Source organism: Eutrema salsugineum, unplaced genomic scaffold (genome assembly GCF_000478725.1).
Source record: "Eutrema salsugineum unplaced genomic scaffold, Eutsalg1_0 scaffold_16, whole genome shotgun sequence".
Taxonomy (NCBI): Eukaryota; Viridiplantae; Streptophyta; class Magnoliopsida; order Brassicales; family Brassicaceae; genus Eutrema; species Eutrema salsugineum.
Window position 1 is genome coordinate 434,671 of NW_006256858.1, and position 17,177 is coordinate 451,847.

Genomic DNA, 17,177 nt, shown 5'->3' on the forward strand with positions numbered 1-17,177 from the left:
TTCGATCTTTCTAAAGATACATTTACACATTGGTTCTTCCTTTGATTCTTGTTTGTGAAATGAAATCCTCTCTTCTCAAAACATCTCAGAACGAAACATTAACCATTCAATGTCTTTTTTGGGAACAACTTGTTAAAAGAGACGGAGATGTTTGTCGAAAACATAATAAAAACGCAGTTGCAGATATGGAACATACATATATCACACGTACACAGAACCATAAACAAACTAATCCAGAAGCTGCATCTTATCAGAATTCTAAATCAATCAATCCCTCCCTTCTTCTTCACTTGCTCCATCCCTCGCATTCCTGCAACACAAAACAATCCAATGGATCAGATTACCCCACATCTTACTTCTTTCTTTTGTCTTTCATTTGTTTTCATTTCAACATGAACACAGGCAAAGGCTTTACCTCCAAGAAGATGTTAAGTTCCGAGTTTTCCTATCCAGCTGAAGATTTTCTAGCGCCGCTGATGCTCTCATTACCTCTTCATGCGCATCTTGGTTGCTCTGTCTCCAATTGAATTCATCTTTTTTGTACCCAGAAGTAGACAACCCGGCTCTTCTATCTGAAACCAAACAAAAAAAAAAAAAAACACATTGACTTATTCGGTATCAACTCAAGTATCATGACGAATCTTCCAAGAAAATAGGGGAATAATGGATGACTCACCCGATCCTTGGGATGCAGAACCCGGCCTGCCCATTAATCAAACACGAAATGTCTTACTCAGATAGGCAACATTAAAAGAGTAATCTTTGATTTGTGGCGTTAAAATGGTGTTGGAGATGTGTGTACCTTCGTAGAGGAGGTAAGCTATCAGAAGCAGATGATCTGCGAGGAGGATTTCTTGAGTCAAGGCTTGATGAGGACTCTGTTTCTGACTCTCTCCTTGAATTACCACCCATGGTCTGTGGCATGCTCTAAAAACAAAATGTTGATCACTAACATGATCCTTTGATGAGAGTAGAGAAACCGAGGCTTGGACTTGTTTCTCAAACCTCTCAAGACATTTAATCTTGAACTAAGACACCTAAAAAGAGTTATATACTTGAAAAGGTTGCGAGGTGTTTGCTACAAAGTACAAGTTTAAGCTTTTCTATAGGTTGGTGTTTGTAAAGCTTGAATGTCACTAACAGAAAAGAAACTGAATGGACTATTGTACATTTTAATACAAATTGCTAGTATAGGTTATTAGTTTGTGAAATTGACTCCCTTCTTCTCTGTCAACATCTTCACAGGGAACAAAGTGAAAGATACCTGGAACTTCAAGAATCCTTCAAGAACATCGAGAAGGAGCGGTGCGCTTTCTCCATTTCTGTTGAGCTCATAACCATGGTTGCTACAAAAGTTGCCTAATTCAGACTTCCAAGAGTCTTTTTGCTGCGCATAGGTAACAATGCCGATGACCAGATTAGTAAGGTTGCAAGGTTTTCAGGTTCATCTACAATCTACAGAACGAGACAAACAAAAAGAGAAGGAAATACTTGATTACCAAATTACATTCGGGTTGATACACTTTTAGCGTGTGATTAAGTTGCGCCCAGTCCAAGTATTCACAAATTAACGCAGATAGCAACCTGCCTGCAATTCATTCAACAGTTCAAAGTGAGGACCTACTCAACTGAAAAATCTCAACTTCCATATGCCAAATAACCTAGACTCATGGAGAAAGCACAAAGAAGATAAAAACAGAGAGAAATGATGCATAGACTACACAGCAGCCTTAAAGGTTTGGGAAAAGAAAAGAATCGAAAGCACATAAACCGATCCGAATGATCAAAACCAAGAGAGACAAAGCAAGAACTTGAGAAAGACCTGATGGCAAAGCATGAAGCCGCCTCGCACCATCATTGCAGCTTCCCAACAGAGCTGGAGGAAGCCCTTCGTTGTTTTCTATCACTCGATCCTCTTCTTCGATTGCTTCAAACACACTCGCACGGAGCTCAGCCTGCAGAGCAAGTGTACTATCAGCTCCTCTCATACGAAAAGTAAGCAATTCAAATTCAGATTACACTTTGCATCGATAAATGAACAGACCTAATCACTAGATTACGCTTGGAATCAGCATGACTTTTATCGAAAATTCTTAGATATGCATATGTAAACAACATTACTCAGATATTCAATCGACGAAACAAGGATCTGAACCCATAAACCCTTAAAAAAAAGTAAAATTAAGTTCTTTCTCTGAACTGAAAGGCCGAAACTTGGAAATTGAATCTCCGGTTCCATTTCCAAACAAATCTATGCGAATTACAAAGCGACTTCGTAATATATATAAGGAATCGGCTAAGAGACAACGAAACATAACAAAATAGTTACCCGGATCTTAGCGAGAACACCCTTCTTCTCTAGGGTTCGAGTGACTAAGGTCTTGAGATCCATCATCTCTCTAGTATAATCATCCATTGTTCAACCACTAAATCAAAATCAAAGTATGAAAAATTGGATTTTTGAGAAAATGGGGTTTCTATGTTGTGGAGAATTTGAAGATTGGTGTTGCGCCAAGCCGGAGTGGCCCGATTTTTAGCCAAAATGAGAGAAAGACGTTGAAAAAAAAAAAAAAAAGCACAGACACACATACACACACATTTTGCAGGCATTTATTTTACTTTCTAAAAAAAAAAAATATTCCACAAAAGATCGACTTTTCCATTCTTGTCCGAAATTTCAAAATCTTGAGATATTGCCCCCAAATAATGTGGATTTTATTAAGGGAAAAAACTCAGATCTTATTATTTCCACGAGCAGTGTATATATACATTACATAACTAATATATCAGAAACCTTAATGGGCCATGAGACATTAACCTGATGGTTAATGGGCTGGTTACTAGAAGTCCATTTGTTTATAACACTCCCCCTTGGACAAGGTAACCATGCCTGTCACAAAACCGGGATCTTTATAATGCGCTGGGGAACGTTGCCTCATTAAAACCTTACCAAGAAACCCCAGTGGGAAAAACCATGGTGAAAGAAAAAGAGTACAACACGCATTACTCCCCCTGGTTTAGGCATCACTCTAGATCTCTAAGTCTACGCATTCCTATCTGATGAATGAGCTTCCGGAGTGTAGAAGTCGGTAATGATTTAGTGAATAGATCGGCTGAATTTTCGCTTGATCGAACTTGCTGAACCTTGACCTGACCATCCTTCTGCAGCTCATGAGTGAAGAAGAATTTGGGCAGAATATGCTTCGTCCGGTCACCTTTGATGTAGCCGTCCTTGAGTTGAGCGATACAAGCTGCATTGTCTTCATACATCACCGTAGGCTCCTTATCTTCGTCCATACCACACTCTGATCGGATATGCTGAGTCATGGACCGCAACCAAACACACTCTCTACTAGCTTCGTGGATGGCCAAGATTTCCGCATGGTTGGATGAGGTAGCGGCAATAGTCTGCTTCATGGATCTCCAAGATATGGCTGTTCCTCCATGCGTGAAAACATAACCGGTTTGAGACCGGACACAGTGCGGATCTGACAAATATCCTGCATCAGCAAAACCAACTAGACCATCCTTGTTATGGTTAGAATAAAATAATCCCAAGTCCTTAGTACCTTGAAGGTATCTAAGGATGTGCTTAATACCGTTCCAGTGCCTTTGAGTTGGACACGAACTAAAGCGAGCTAAGAGGCTCACGGCAAAGCAGATGTCTGGTCTAGTGTGACTAGCCAGGTACATTAATGCTCCTATGGCACTGAGGTATGACATTTCAGGACCGAGGATTTCTTCATCGTCCTTCTTTGGACCGAATGGATCACTATCCAATCCAAGGCTCCTCACAACCATTGGGCTGGTCAATGGGTGGGCCTGGTCCATATTGAATCTCTTGAGTACCTTTTCAGTGTATGCCAATTGATGCACAAGGATTCCGTCATTGATGTACTCAAGTTGTAATCCCAAACAGAATTTAGTTTTGCCTAGGTCTTTCATTTCAAACTCTGCTTTTAAGCATTCAACTGTTTGGGCGATTTCACCAGATGTTCCGAGGATGTTCAAGTCATCCACGTATACTGCTATGATTACAAATCCTTTGTTTTGATATTTTCTGATGAAGATGCATGGACTGATCGGATCGTTTTCGTAGCCTTCTCTGATGAGATATTCGCTTAACCGGTTATACCACATACGTCCGCTTTGTTTCAGTCCATATAAGGATTTGTTCAGCCTAATGCAGTGTTTATCACGAGATGCATGCTTATCTTTGAGCTCAATACCATCTGGTAATCTCATATAGATTTCACTGTCCAGTGGTCCATAAAGATATGCGGTTACAACATCCATTAACCGCAAATCTAAGTTTTCTCTTATGGCTAGACTTATGAGGAATCGAAATGTAGTTGCATCCACCACTGGAGAATAAGTCTTCTCATAATCGATTCCGGGTCTCTGTGAGAATCCTTGTGCTATAAGGCGTGCCTTGTATCTAACGACTTCGCCGAGTTCGTTTCTTTTACGCACAAAGACCCATTTGTTTCCCACTGGTTTAACATCGAATGATGTCCTTAAGATCGGACCAAACACATTTCGTTTCTTTAAACTATTCAACTCCACGTTTATGGCTTATTTCCATTTCAGCCAATCTGATCTACGAGTGCACTCAATTATAGACGTGGGTTCTAGATCCTCTTGCGTGTGCGCAATCTCAAGTGCTACCTTGTATGCAAAAGTTTTATTGATGTCGACATCTTTTCTGTTCCATAGAGAACCGAATATGATATAATTGATTGAGATCTCATTATTATCAATCCCTTCAGAACCTTGAGTTTTGGCGTCCCAAACCTCTTGAGATGGTTCGATAGGGTAAGTATCAGCTGAGGCTGTATCCGTGTTCTCTTGAATCCCGGTTTCAATCATTGCACCTTTCTTTGATTTCCGGGGATTCTTATCTTTGGAACCTGGTGGTCTGCCACGTTTCTTACGTGCGTCAGACTCTGTAGCAACTTGACTTTTCCCTGAGGGGACATCTATTCGTACTGGTGCATTACAAGCTGGTATGTACGATTTGGTAACTTTGTTCGGGTCAGCAAAGGAATCTGGCAATTGATTAGCTAGCTTTTGTAAATGTATAATTCTTTGGACCTCTGAATCACATTCTAGAGTCCGAGGATCTTGCCATTGTGTGGATGTTTGATTCCATGAAAGTTCTTTTACCAGCTTGTCTGTCTCACCACCTAATCTAGGATATACCGATTCATCAAATCGGCAATCTGCATATCTGACTTTAAACAGATCTCCTGTAGTTGGCTCGAGATATTTTATGATGGTGGGAGAGTCAAAACCAACATATATTCCCATCCTCCTTTGAGGTCCCATTTTAGTCCTCTGTGGTGGTGCAATGGGTACATAGACTGAACACCCAAATGTTTTAATATGGGAGACGTCTGGCTCATGACCCGTTAGCAATTGGGATGGTGAATATTTGTGCTTACTAGATGGTCGTATGCGTATTAGTTCAGCGGCATGTAAGACTGCGTGTCCCCAAGCTGAGACCGGGAGTTGTGACCTCATGAGTAATGGTCTAGCAACCCATTGAATTCGTTTAATGAAGGATTCAGCTAATCCATTTTGTGTATAGACATGTGGAACGGGATGTTCAACACTTACTCCCATGGACATACAATATTCATTAAACGCTTGGGAAGTGAATTCACCAGCATTATCAAGACGTATAGTCTTTAATGGGAAGTCTGGAAAATGGGCTCGTAATCTGATGATTTGGGCCAATAACCTAGCAAAAGCCTGGTTCCTAGAAGAGAGCAGACAGATATGCGACCAGCGGGTCGATGCGTCAATGAGGACCATGAAATATCTGAATGTCCCACAAGGTGGGTGAATTGGTCCACATATGTCTCCTTGGATTCTTTCCAGAAAGTTCAAGGTCTCTTTAGACACTTTGACTGGTGAAGGTCGGGTAATCAGTTTCCCTTGTGAGCAAGCTGTGCACTTGAGGTGCTGAGGGAAAATACCATTTGGTTTAAGGCTGTGCCCTTTAGAATTCTGGACTAATTTACGCATCATGTTCGCACCGGGATGACCCAGGCGATCATGCCAAATAGTGTAATCTAAAAACCGTGCTTTGATAGCAGCATTAGCCTCAATCATACTGACTTTAGCATGGTAAATGCCAGTAGATACGGCGGGTATAGTTTCAAAAACTTGTTTATGGCCATTTATCATTTTAGTGATAGTTAAAAACTCTTTGTTCCCTTCATCCTGAGTTTCGATATGGAAACCATTCAATCTTATGTCTTTGAAACTCAATAGGTTTCTCTTAGAACTGGGTGAGTATAAGGCATCAGAGATGTCTAGATATGTGCCATTTGATAACAACACATTAGCTTGGCCATGGCCCTCTATTAGGCTCGAACTACCCGCTATAGTGCTAATGTTTGCGGTTTTGATTACTAAATTTATGAAGTAATTCTTGTTTTTTAGAATGGTGTGGCTCGATCCACTATCCACAATGATATCCATATTGTCTTGCATATCTTTTCGCCAAATGGATTTCTGACCGGCTTATGATCTGGGAGCTAAAGACCACAGATATCTACTGGAAACTTCTGAGAATGATGGCCAGAAGGAAGGACGAACAGCTGCTACAATGGAGGAACCACCGCTTGGAAAGAATCACCCGCTAAGGTGGGACAGCGCCGATTGTTTTGAGTCGTGAAGGCGCGTCTAGTGTCGGATTGAGGAGCGGTTTTCACCACTAGATTCTTCTCTTCCAGGGCTTCAAAATGATATGTAGATCTCCTTCTAACTCCTTGTATTTTGAGAGATATGATCGTTTGAAGTTGAGCTTTGTGCTGATAACGTATTAAGGGAAAAAACTCAGATCTTATTATTTCCATAAGCAGTGTATATATACATTACATAACTAATGTATCAGAAACCCTAATGGGCCATGAGACATTAACATGATGGTTAATAGGCCGGTTACTAGAAGTCCATTTGTTTATAACAGATTTTTCTTTCTTTAAGTATTTTGAAACGAATATGGTATTGCCCGACCCAACATCACATTTTACGATCAAAATTTGTGTGGCACTACAAGAAGAAGAGGTGGTCTCGAGATATAGTTGGATTGTTGCAAAAGAAATCACAACAAATTTCCATCTAGATCAGCGAGATGATTACCAATGGCAAGTTCAGTCCAATTTAGCCAAAGCATATATGACAAAAGAATGTGTCGATACTGACATTTTGTATTACCTACTGGTACACTTTTTCTGAAGATGGATTCACAAAATAATGTGTCGATACTGACATTTTTGTATCAATCAAACAGATATATGAGGAAAGAGACGCAAGGGAAGAGAATTTTGAGATGTTGCAGCAGCTGCAAAAACGTGCTAAGGTTCAGCAGGAGAACACTAATCGCTTTAGCAACGATGACGTTTAATGAGTCTTTGGAACATTAATAGTCATGAAGGAGTATGACTATGGCGGCAGATCATTGAGAAAGACATTTGAGTACGTAGGAATATTGCCTTTTTACTAAGACGGATATAAGGAAGCATTAACCAGGTTTCATTAGCATTAACCAGGTAAATATCTTATGAAAGCATATAAATATATAACCAAACTTTTTTCTCTCTTTGGTGTGAAAAAGTCAAACTCTTTCTTAGACGTACGTAGGATATATAATAACCAAACTAAATTAGCTGAACCAAACCATAACCATGTTTTTAGAATCTCGTTTAGACATTTTTCACAGAAATCTTCAGAGCAACAACAAGATCCTTATATATGGGTACTCTCCCAAAGCTTTTATTCACATTTGAATATATATATGCTTATGTTCTTCTGTGTGTTGGGATATGAATTCTATACATATTTCCTCGTAGACTCAACTTTTTAAATACCATGTATGTAGATCAAATCAAACCGTTGATAATGAGTCCCTTCTTGAGAGAAAAGTTTGCTTCATGAAAAAATCTTCTGATCATGATATAGTGCAAAAGCTCTGTTTTAATTTATTCCATAACACTAGTGTGTTTTGTGCTCGGCAAAAGCTACGATACGATGATGTTATTATATACACACATATATATATGTATATATATTATAACCTCTTTCGTTTCCGTTCTTTTACTTTGCCTAAACAACCTAACGGTTAGTGTATATAAAATTTTAATTTTATTACTTAGTCATCTGAAAAATAATTTGCTAACTAATACAACAACAAAATCTGAAAATATTCGAAATGACAAAGCATGGAAAGTTAAAACAAAAGAAACAAAATAAGCATGTGGACTGCTTAAGACTTGTTGCTGAAATCTTACCACCAGGATGATTTGATTCATAGTTTCCTTGTAGTGACCTATTTTGGTTGTTCGCTATCTTCATAAATTAAACAGGTGTAAAATACGCTAAACGAAATGTTGAAAAAAATTGGTTGGTTTCTCAATCCGTTTTGTTTGTTCGGGCGGTGTAAGAAAAGTCTTTGTCCGAGACAATAAGGAAGCTAAAGCTGCCTTTATGGTATATTGATTAAGCAGCAGTTGTTTACTATCTTTGACTTTATCAAAACTAAGACTTCAAATTTATAAGAAATTATAACTACAAATTGATGATGAAGTTAAACACTTTACTATGATATTTTTGGAAATAGTTACACATAAGAAAAAAAAACAATTCTCGCATCTAGAACACTTCATAATTTTGGAATGCAAGAAGATAACACTGGGAAGTTTTTAATATAATAATCAAAACTTGAGTTGTTAAATCAAATCAAAATTTTTGGTGATAACATACAGATTAGAAGAGAGAAAAATAATACCTAGCTAATTCTATTCTGTATTATTTTTTGCTATTTTAGTCTGATGGTTGTGTCATTCAATTTAGATAAAGACCGCACGGATCGACTTATGTGTGACACTCTATACCAGAAACCAAAACACGGAATACTAACACGAATCAGAGTTGAACACAAATGGTTATAATAAGCACATGTTTATCTCGAGAAGGGTTTTTTCGTCGGATCAATGAAAATAAAAAGTGGGGACTCACATTTTTAACTTCATGCTTTTAGCTTTGGGCTTTCGGAAACGAGGAGGGAAAGCCACCACGTCGCCCAAAACTGTTGCGACAATTACTATAGTCTATAGTCATGTGCGTCAAACATTAAACTGAAAACGTTATGACCAAAATTCATTACTATTTTTTTTTATATAATAGATTGACAACACCATTAATTATCACAATATATGGTTGAATTGGAATCCTCAATTATTTAACGTTATAACGTGCTTCATGCGTTTCCACTCGTTTCTCTATTGCTCTGGTATGGATCTGTCTCTAACAAACTTCATATTTATTTTCATCTGATCAATCGTCTTCCAAGATATATATATATATATATCTACTATATTCTATATATACATAAATGATAGATCATGAATAATATGTGATAGAACAAAAGTTTATCAGGGTGAATTGACAAAGTTCCTGTGTTAATAAGCTGAAAGTTCATTTTGAAAAAACAAAATCTGTATAATCATGTTTATCCTATCATACTTTAATGGTTTTATATACTTTTAAGGCCATATAATCCTACAGAACACATACAACTGAATTTGTCTTTTTTTTAAGCCAACATAATATGCTTTTTTGGTATTGAAATTTGAAAGTCACAATCATAGTGAAAGACTTTTCAGCCAAAATATCTATAACTAAAATTTTGCAGTAAGGGTTACAACACAAAAAAACCAATTTTAAAGTTAGGTTACAAGAACCTAGAACTGTGTTGGTAAGACCGCATAAATTAGAAACACAGGTTCACGAGGTTTACAAAGAAATTAACCACCATCACCAGTACAATTTTGGGGTTTTTTCAAGGCACTCAAAAGACAATGGTATAGACTTATAGTGAACGAGTGGATTCAAGAAACAATAATTAAAAAAAAAACATTTTTATTGTTATTTTTTTATATATGATAAGATTTATTTTTTTAACATTATATAAGTTAATCCTAAGAAGAATACCATGAAAAGAAGCTAGAGCCGTAAAAAACATTTCAATTTTGGTAAGAGATTAAACGTGGTGGGTGTTAAAGTGTAGATGACTTCAATAACCTCTGCATAAAGAATGTAAGAAAAACAGTTACTTTTTATTTACCTAATCTAGACTGAATTTATGTTGGAAAGAATAAATACCAATGTTTATTCTTACCAAATAAGGAAAGGCCAGATTCCTTAAAAACAATCTAGCTCTTCTTGAAAATCTGGAAAATTGTACGGCTGAGATTTGTAGACCAGCTTATCATCAAATCATAATTATTAAATTAGAGAGAGATTTGGAGTGATTGGTGAGTGGTTGAAAATGTGACAATTGACGTAACCCCACTGTCCGTCTGTCTCTCCATTAAGGTTTCTCTCTCTTACCCTCAATACATAAAGATATAGTAGTTGGCTTATTGGACCCATCCTTTATTTGGGCCCCAAAACGTGTAAACATCACACCCTCTCTCTTATTCTTTTTTTTTTCTTCATTGACTATACACATTTATCAAAAAAAAATATAGTATAGTTTATGTTGTGGTCTGGATTATCTCTCTGTTCCTCCAATGATTTGGAATATATGCAATCTCATTACGAAAAATAAAAAATTATTGAAGAAGGAATGTGATCATTTATCTTAAAATATCTGTAATAGTTTATTTATACTTGTTAACAATTTTGTTTATCAACTTCTAGGACAGACAAATAACTTTCTTTTTTTTTGAAAGCTGGCATACAAATATCTTAAGATATGATTTTTATTTCCGTGGCATGGTGTAGAAACTCAAACGCGAGAAGAGATACACAGGTAGCTAGAGAAGAAATAAGAAGTTGATCCACAACCTATTTTCTCCTTATTATAGACCAACCACAACAAAAAATCAAGTCTCTCAATAATTCTTCTGATTCACTTCAGTTCTAATTTTTATTAGTTTTATTTTTGTTATATTTGCAAATTAATTCAAAAGTATAAGCTAAATGATTCTATAATATATAACTATATAAGATAAGAAATCCTTGTGTCATCTCTAATCCTTTACTATGTTTACTTTTCTTTGCTAGGGATTTTTATAGTAGCTAGTAATTAATCTTTAGTTTCGAAGGCAAAGAGACAGTCATTGGCAAAAGAAAGATAGAAAAAGATGGTCCTGATTCTCTAAATAGCGCATAGAGAAACAAAAATCACATGTGCCTTTTATATTACACGTTGTAGATAGTGCGACGAGATCCAAGAACCCAAAGTACCGAAAAAATCCCTGACCGTTAGATTTTTGTCATATCTTGACACTTTGGAATCATATTCACACGAGTGGGCCTATCAATAATTGTTCTCGCTAGATGCCAAAATGAAATGTAATAATTAGAAAGAAAATGTATAGAGAGTGACTTAATTTATAACTTAGGAACGAACGGTGACGGTAGTCTGTAGATAAAGCAGAGTATAACGTTAGCGAAGGTATGTCTCATAGCGTTAGCGAAGAATTAGCGTCCGACATATTTGTTTAAAACAAATGTTGTAATCGTGTTATCGAAAGTTGTTTTGTAGTCTATATGTATATATCGCACGCATACCAGCTTTGTTGTTGTTATGGAAAATCAAACACGCGTACGAACATCAGTATACCACGATTTATGTAGCTTATGAATCAACGACTGCATACATACATTAAAAAAAAAAAAAAAATCGCATTAGATGGTCAGAAATTGGAATAGGATCTAGCTAGTATAGTCTCTGGTTAATATTTAATATCCACTTACTCGATTCTTATTGCATTAGAATAGTTGAAGAATTCAGTAAATAGATTTTCTCATGTGATTCTAAACTAACTACTAGATATAGTATGTATTACGAATTGGCTAATTCCTAATATTGCTAGTAGGATATCCTTTTACAAAACATATATATATATAGGATGTTGAAATTTTCAGAAATTGACTTTTGTATTACTTTTCTTTATAACTGACGGGACGATCAATTTATCTATTATATATAGGATTTTTTTTCCTCTGTCGACATTAGGGATCGTGTATAAACGTACACTTGGCAATTAAGAATATGTTATATAATCTTATAGATAATTCTACATTCGAGCATGCATCAACAAAAAAAAAACGGCAATAAAAACTATAATGCTTGAATTTTTTTATAGAAAAACGTACAAACTACTCGTCAACCAGTCACAATATAATGCATTCTTTAAGTTTGACTTTGAGTTTTATTGATATTAAAACATCATTAAAATAATTTTCTTAAAACTCTTTATGATGTTTTTTTTTTGTATTTTTGCTAATCTTTGATGAATTGATCAAAAAGATGTACAATAATTACGATACTTTTTTATTTTTCCACATAAAATAAGATGATTGAATAGCTATATTTTTATATGTATAATAAAACAAATAATTGGCCAAAAGTTCAAAATCATTTTATCATGTCAGCAATTTCCAGATTCTTATTAAATAAAAACCGCCATCCTTTCCAAATAGCCTCCACATCAGGGGGTGAGACTTCTCACTTTTTTAAAGAGTTTAATATGTCACTAGACCAAGCCATACTTCTTCTTTTTTCCTACGAGCCTTGGGAGTTAAAGATTTTCGGGCAATAATCTCCCCCAGTAATCAGAATCACTATATTAATATTATGATTAAGAGAATAATCATCCGTTTCAAAGGGTGTTTGAACCCTGAACAAACAAATAATTAACCCGTTATACTATCAGTAGACACAATTCCTTCGGTGACCAAAAGCTTTTTTTTTTTTTTTTTTTGAAAGAATGACCAACAGCTACTTGGTAATTAAGTAGCTATATCTACATACCGTAAATATTACAAGGCCACGAAGACTGTGCCTGTCCTGACATAGTATTCCCCATGTTTCATGATTTTAAGTTGATCGAGTTGAAATGGAAAAAGTCATTTAACAAATAAAATATAGTTACATCATAGTAACGCGTCGAATTAACAAACATTAAAGTGGCAAAACTCATCGTACAGCCTCTCTCTACGGCTCCCATATTTAATTAAACAATAGGAAAACTATCATATATATTCGACAAGGCAAGCACATTTATACAATTTTTTAAAGAAAAAATAAAATAAAAAAAAACTTGAAAAGGCAAATAAAGGGCAAGTGTATCCAATGCAACCTTCACAGTGAACACGTCCCACGTTCTTTTTCTTCCCTCTTTTAGAACTCTCTCTCTCTCTCTCTCTCTCTCTCTCTCCCTTTTGCCACTTATCCTCTCTCTCTCTCTCTCATCTCGCCGGAAAAGAGAGAACCAGACACATATAATACGACGCCGTTTGCACAAAAAGAACACGATCATGTTGGATCTCAGCCTTGGAATCTTGTCTAACTATAAAGAAGATCAAGATCGGAAAGTACCATTCATCTCAACCCCCGGTGAAGAAGAATCTAACCTCTCCTCTTCCTCTTCCTCCTCCTTCTCCTCCTCACCCACAGCTTCTGCCTCCGGCAAAGCTTTTATCACCTTCGGAATTCTCAAACGCGACGATGACGTTGTTCCTCCTCCTCCTCCTCAAGAAACTGGAGATCTTGATGCTCGCCGGAATATTGAAGTCTCCGTCGAGGACAGTCACTGGTTGAATCTGTCTTCTTTACAGAGGAATAAACAGCAAATGGTGAAGAAGAGTAGAAGAGGACCAAGGTCCCGAAGCTCCCAGTATCGTGGCGTCACTTTTTACCGTCGCACCGGTCGTTGGGAATCTCATATTTGGTATACCCAAAAAAAAAAAAAATTTAATCTTTTGTTTTTCTCTAAGACTATTGAATTATTATTACTATATATATCTCTAATTTTGGTTTTGGGATTGATGATTTGTAGGGATTGTGGAAAGCAGGTTTATTTGGGTAAGTAGATTTTTCGTCTTAACTACGCGCGTGTGTCTGTGTGTCTATTTATAGGCATAAACGATGAATTCATAGCTATCACATTTTTGTGATAAGATTTATTTGCTAGATCTTTCTTGTCTGACAACATCTGTTAACAAGTACTACTACATACTAAAAAGTTGTTTAAACGTCTACCACCGTTTAAAAGTTACAAGTATACACATATTTTTATATAAAACGTCAACAAATATAATAGGGCTATATATTACAGCTCATTAACTATGTTTCTTAATTCTATCTTCCACATTTTATTGATCACAATTTGTTGGTTTTTAGTCTGAACTTTTTATTTTTCATGTTTTGTTTTAATAGGCGGGTTTGATACTGCATACGCAGCAGCAAGGTAAAAGAAATTTCAATATACATATAAATGCACACATATATGATATTATTTTTGCTATAACATTCGTCATTTGTAGTATGTTAGTTTTGTCAACATATACACATTATATTCATCGTTGAAGACATTAAAGAAATATTAGTTGACTTGTATTAATAAATGAATATATACACTAGGGCGTACGACCGAGCTGCTATCAAATTCCGTGGTCTTGACGCAGATATCAATTTCGTCGTGGATGATTATAGACAAGACATCGATAAGGTATAAAACATTATAAATACGTCCCCTGAAATATATGATAATATGACGGAACTATTTCTATATATCTATACTTGTTTTTCGTTTTTCGAATCAGTTATGGATCTTAATTAAATGATCAATTACGTTTAGATGAAGAATTTAAATAAAGTGGAGTTCGTGCAAACACTTAGGCGAGAGAGTGCGAGTTTCGGGAGAGGAAGTTCCAAATACAAAGGCTTGACTCTTCAAAAATGCACCCAATTCAAAACTCATCACGATCAGATTCATCTCTTCCAAAACAGGTACCATAATTAATCACTCTTATCTAATCTCATGTTAAAACACTTCATTTTAAATAGTTTTCGAGTACTTTCTTATCTTATTTTTGGAAACCCTTAAATTTTTTTTTTGTCATTGGAAACCCTTAATTAAAAAGTTGAAAGTGCAATAGTTGTCTTATATATATATTTCCCATATAAATATTGGAAAACATTTTTCACTCGGCGGATGGAATATGAATGGTAGAATACTACTCCTCAATCACTTATCTTCTTTTCATCCATATTCCCTTTGTAATTGTTTACCATTCAAAGCCTAACACTCACTTTTGGAGAAATAATTTAACTCTACAAACTTTCACAATAGATAAGACAAATTAGAACAAACCTAATAATATTTACTTATATATTCTAAAGGATTTATTTTCCAGGCTGATCTAACCTGCTTTCACAATAGATAAGACAAATTAGAACAAACCTAATAATATTTACTTATATATTCTAAAGGATTTATTTTCCAGGCTGATCTAACCTGCTGATCTTAATTATCATATTTCTTTAATATGATCATTTGTTTTTGTTAATAAGTTTCTCTAATCATTATAAATCATGTTAAACACAAAAGAATAGTTTTATTAAGAAAACCATTAATTTAAATAAAAATAACAATAATAATTACAATAACTTTATATATGCGATTCAAAATTGATCATTCCTATATAGTAGTATCAGTTTTACTCATTTTGTTACTCATCGAAAACTTGAGCATGATACGAATTTTCCTACTCAGATTTATTTTTCTAATTGAATAGTAACATATTTAGTAGAATATGGATGGTGTTATTATCTTACAAAGTTTTAATTATTATCCTTTAACTGATACCAAGCTAAAGTCATTATTTAAAAAAATGCGAAAACTTATATTTTAAGAGAAATGAAGGTAATATCGGTTCATTTAAGTCGCTTTTGTTTACGAGTTTGATACTTATCTTATCGGGAACGATGTTTCCTTTAGTTTAACTTTTATGTTTCGTCGTATAAGCTTGAACACCATTATTAACATAAATTTGAAACCAAAGAGTATAAATATTATGTTGTAAATAATTTTGGAAATTATATACATGTATGAAATATTAACAGGGGATGGGACGCAGCAGCAATCAAATACAATGAGATGGGAAAGGGAGAAGGAGTCATGAAGTTTGGTGCCCACATTAAAGGTAACTGATACATGTGGGTCACAATGTTTACACATATATTTAATGTAAGTTTGATTGATGAATTTATATAACACTAACCACAAGTTTCACGTTTACTTTTGACTTGATCAAGCAAACCCTAGCTAGCTAAACCTTTTGTCGTTTCTCTCTTTAAGCAACTTAGTAAAGAAAAGTAGATCTTCTTCTGATTCAATAACACATTTTTTTTATCTTTCAGGAAATGCTCACAACGATCTTGAACTAAGTCTTGGTATTTCGTCATCATCGGAAAATATAAAGTTAGGCGATTACTATAAAGGTATTAACCGTTCCACGATGGGTTTGTTCGGTAAGCAATCATCGGTCTATTTACCGGTTACCACCATGAACCCTTTGAAGACAGTTGCAGCATCATCAGGATTCCCTTTTATCACCATGACCACTTCCTCTTCCTCCATGTCTACTTGTTTTGATCCGTAGGATCGATCCACACTCTCTTTTTTTTTACTATATATATATATACATATATTTTGTATATCGACCATAAATTTGATTCTTTCCGTAATGAGTGAAATATATTGAAAGTATTTGTTCTAACTTCAACTCGATTATGTGCCAAACTTCGTTATCACGAAGATGTGACTACAATGGGTCATAAGAAAACTATAAATGTTAATTGTTACGACTTACGAGTGGTTTAATGTTCTTTTCACAAATTACAAGTACAGTACTATCTTGGTCGTGTAAACAATTTGAGGATATTTTCTAAAAATGTTTTTGCAAAATTTCCTCCCATCCTGTCCCATCTCATTTTCGTTCCATAAATATTCCCAACAAGAACAATTTTTTTTGTTTGTTTCTCAAATTCTCATTTACTCAAAAATACCATCTTGTTCTTGTTTGTCTATCCATAGTTTCAAATAATAGTTATTGGATTACTAGTCTGTTTGTGGTGTGATTCAACCTATTAAAATGACTGATCCCGTCTTAAGTTAAAAATATTGCTTTATTTTAAGCCTTTAGAAGTTGACGTCTAAAGTAATAAATGTAGAACTATTATCAACTTAATCGTCATTTACTTGAATAATTTAATTGACTTAAAATAGTTTCTATCTACTGAAATGCCTTTTATTGGGGGACCATACATTGTTGTTTCTATAATTTATTGTATTTTGACATCTTACAAT

General features: G+C 35.2%; 2 protein-coding genes across 3 annotated transcripts; one reads left to right on the forward strand and one right to left on the reverse strand.

Annotated features, from left to right (window-relative positions):
- Nucleotides 1-38: 38 nt before the first annotated feature.
- On the reverse strand, nucleotides 39-2,595 carry LOC18020803 (protein TONNEAU 1a). Of its 2 annotated transcripts, none has more exons than XM_024157858.1 (8): nucleotides 2,330-2,595; nucleotides 1,823-1,955; nucleotides 1,500-1,588; nucleotides 1,265-1,387; nucleotides 803-915; nucleotides 677-702; nucleotides 416-572; nucleotides 39-310 (listed from the first exon to the last, which is right to left on the reverse strand). In XM_024157858.1, exons 1-8 carry the CDS (start codon nucleotides 2,414-2,416, stop codon nucleotides 268-270), a joined length of 771 nt encoding a protein of 256 aa, XP_024013626.1. In that variant the 5' UTR covers nucleotides 2,417-2,595; the 3' UTR covers nucleotides 39-267. The 2 variants fall into 2 exon arrangements, with proteins under 2 accessions (XP_024013626.1, XP_006403507.1); XM_006403444.2 differs by having other exon boundaries at nucleotides 803-927.
- A 10,652-nt stretch (nucleotides 2,596-13,247) lies between these two features.
- On the forward strand, nucleotides 13,248-16,587 carry LOC18020710 (AP2-like ethylene-responsive transcription factor SMZ). The gene is made up of 7 exons (XM_006403445.2): nucleotides 13,248-13,754; nucleotides 13,863-13,888; nucleotides 14,243-14,273; nucleotides 14,447-14,534; nucleotides 14,664-14,815; nucleotides 15,932-16,011; nucleotides 16,229-16,587. The coding sequence occupies exons 1-7, from the start codon at nucleotides 13,342-13,344 to the stop codon at nucleotides 16,468-16,470; spliced, it is 1,032 nt and encodes a 343-aa protein (XP_006403508.1). The 5' UTR covers nucleotides 13,248-13,341; the 3' UTR covers nucleotides 16,471-16,587.
- The last annotated feature ends 590 nt before the right edge of the window (nucleotides 16,588-17,177 follow it).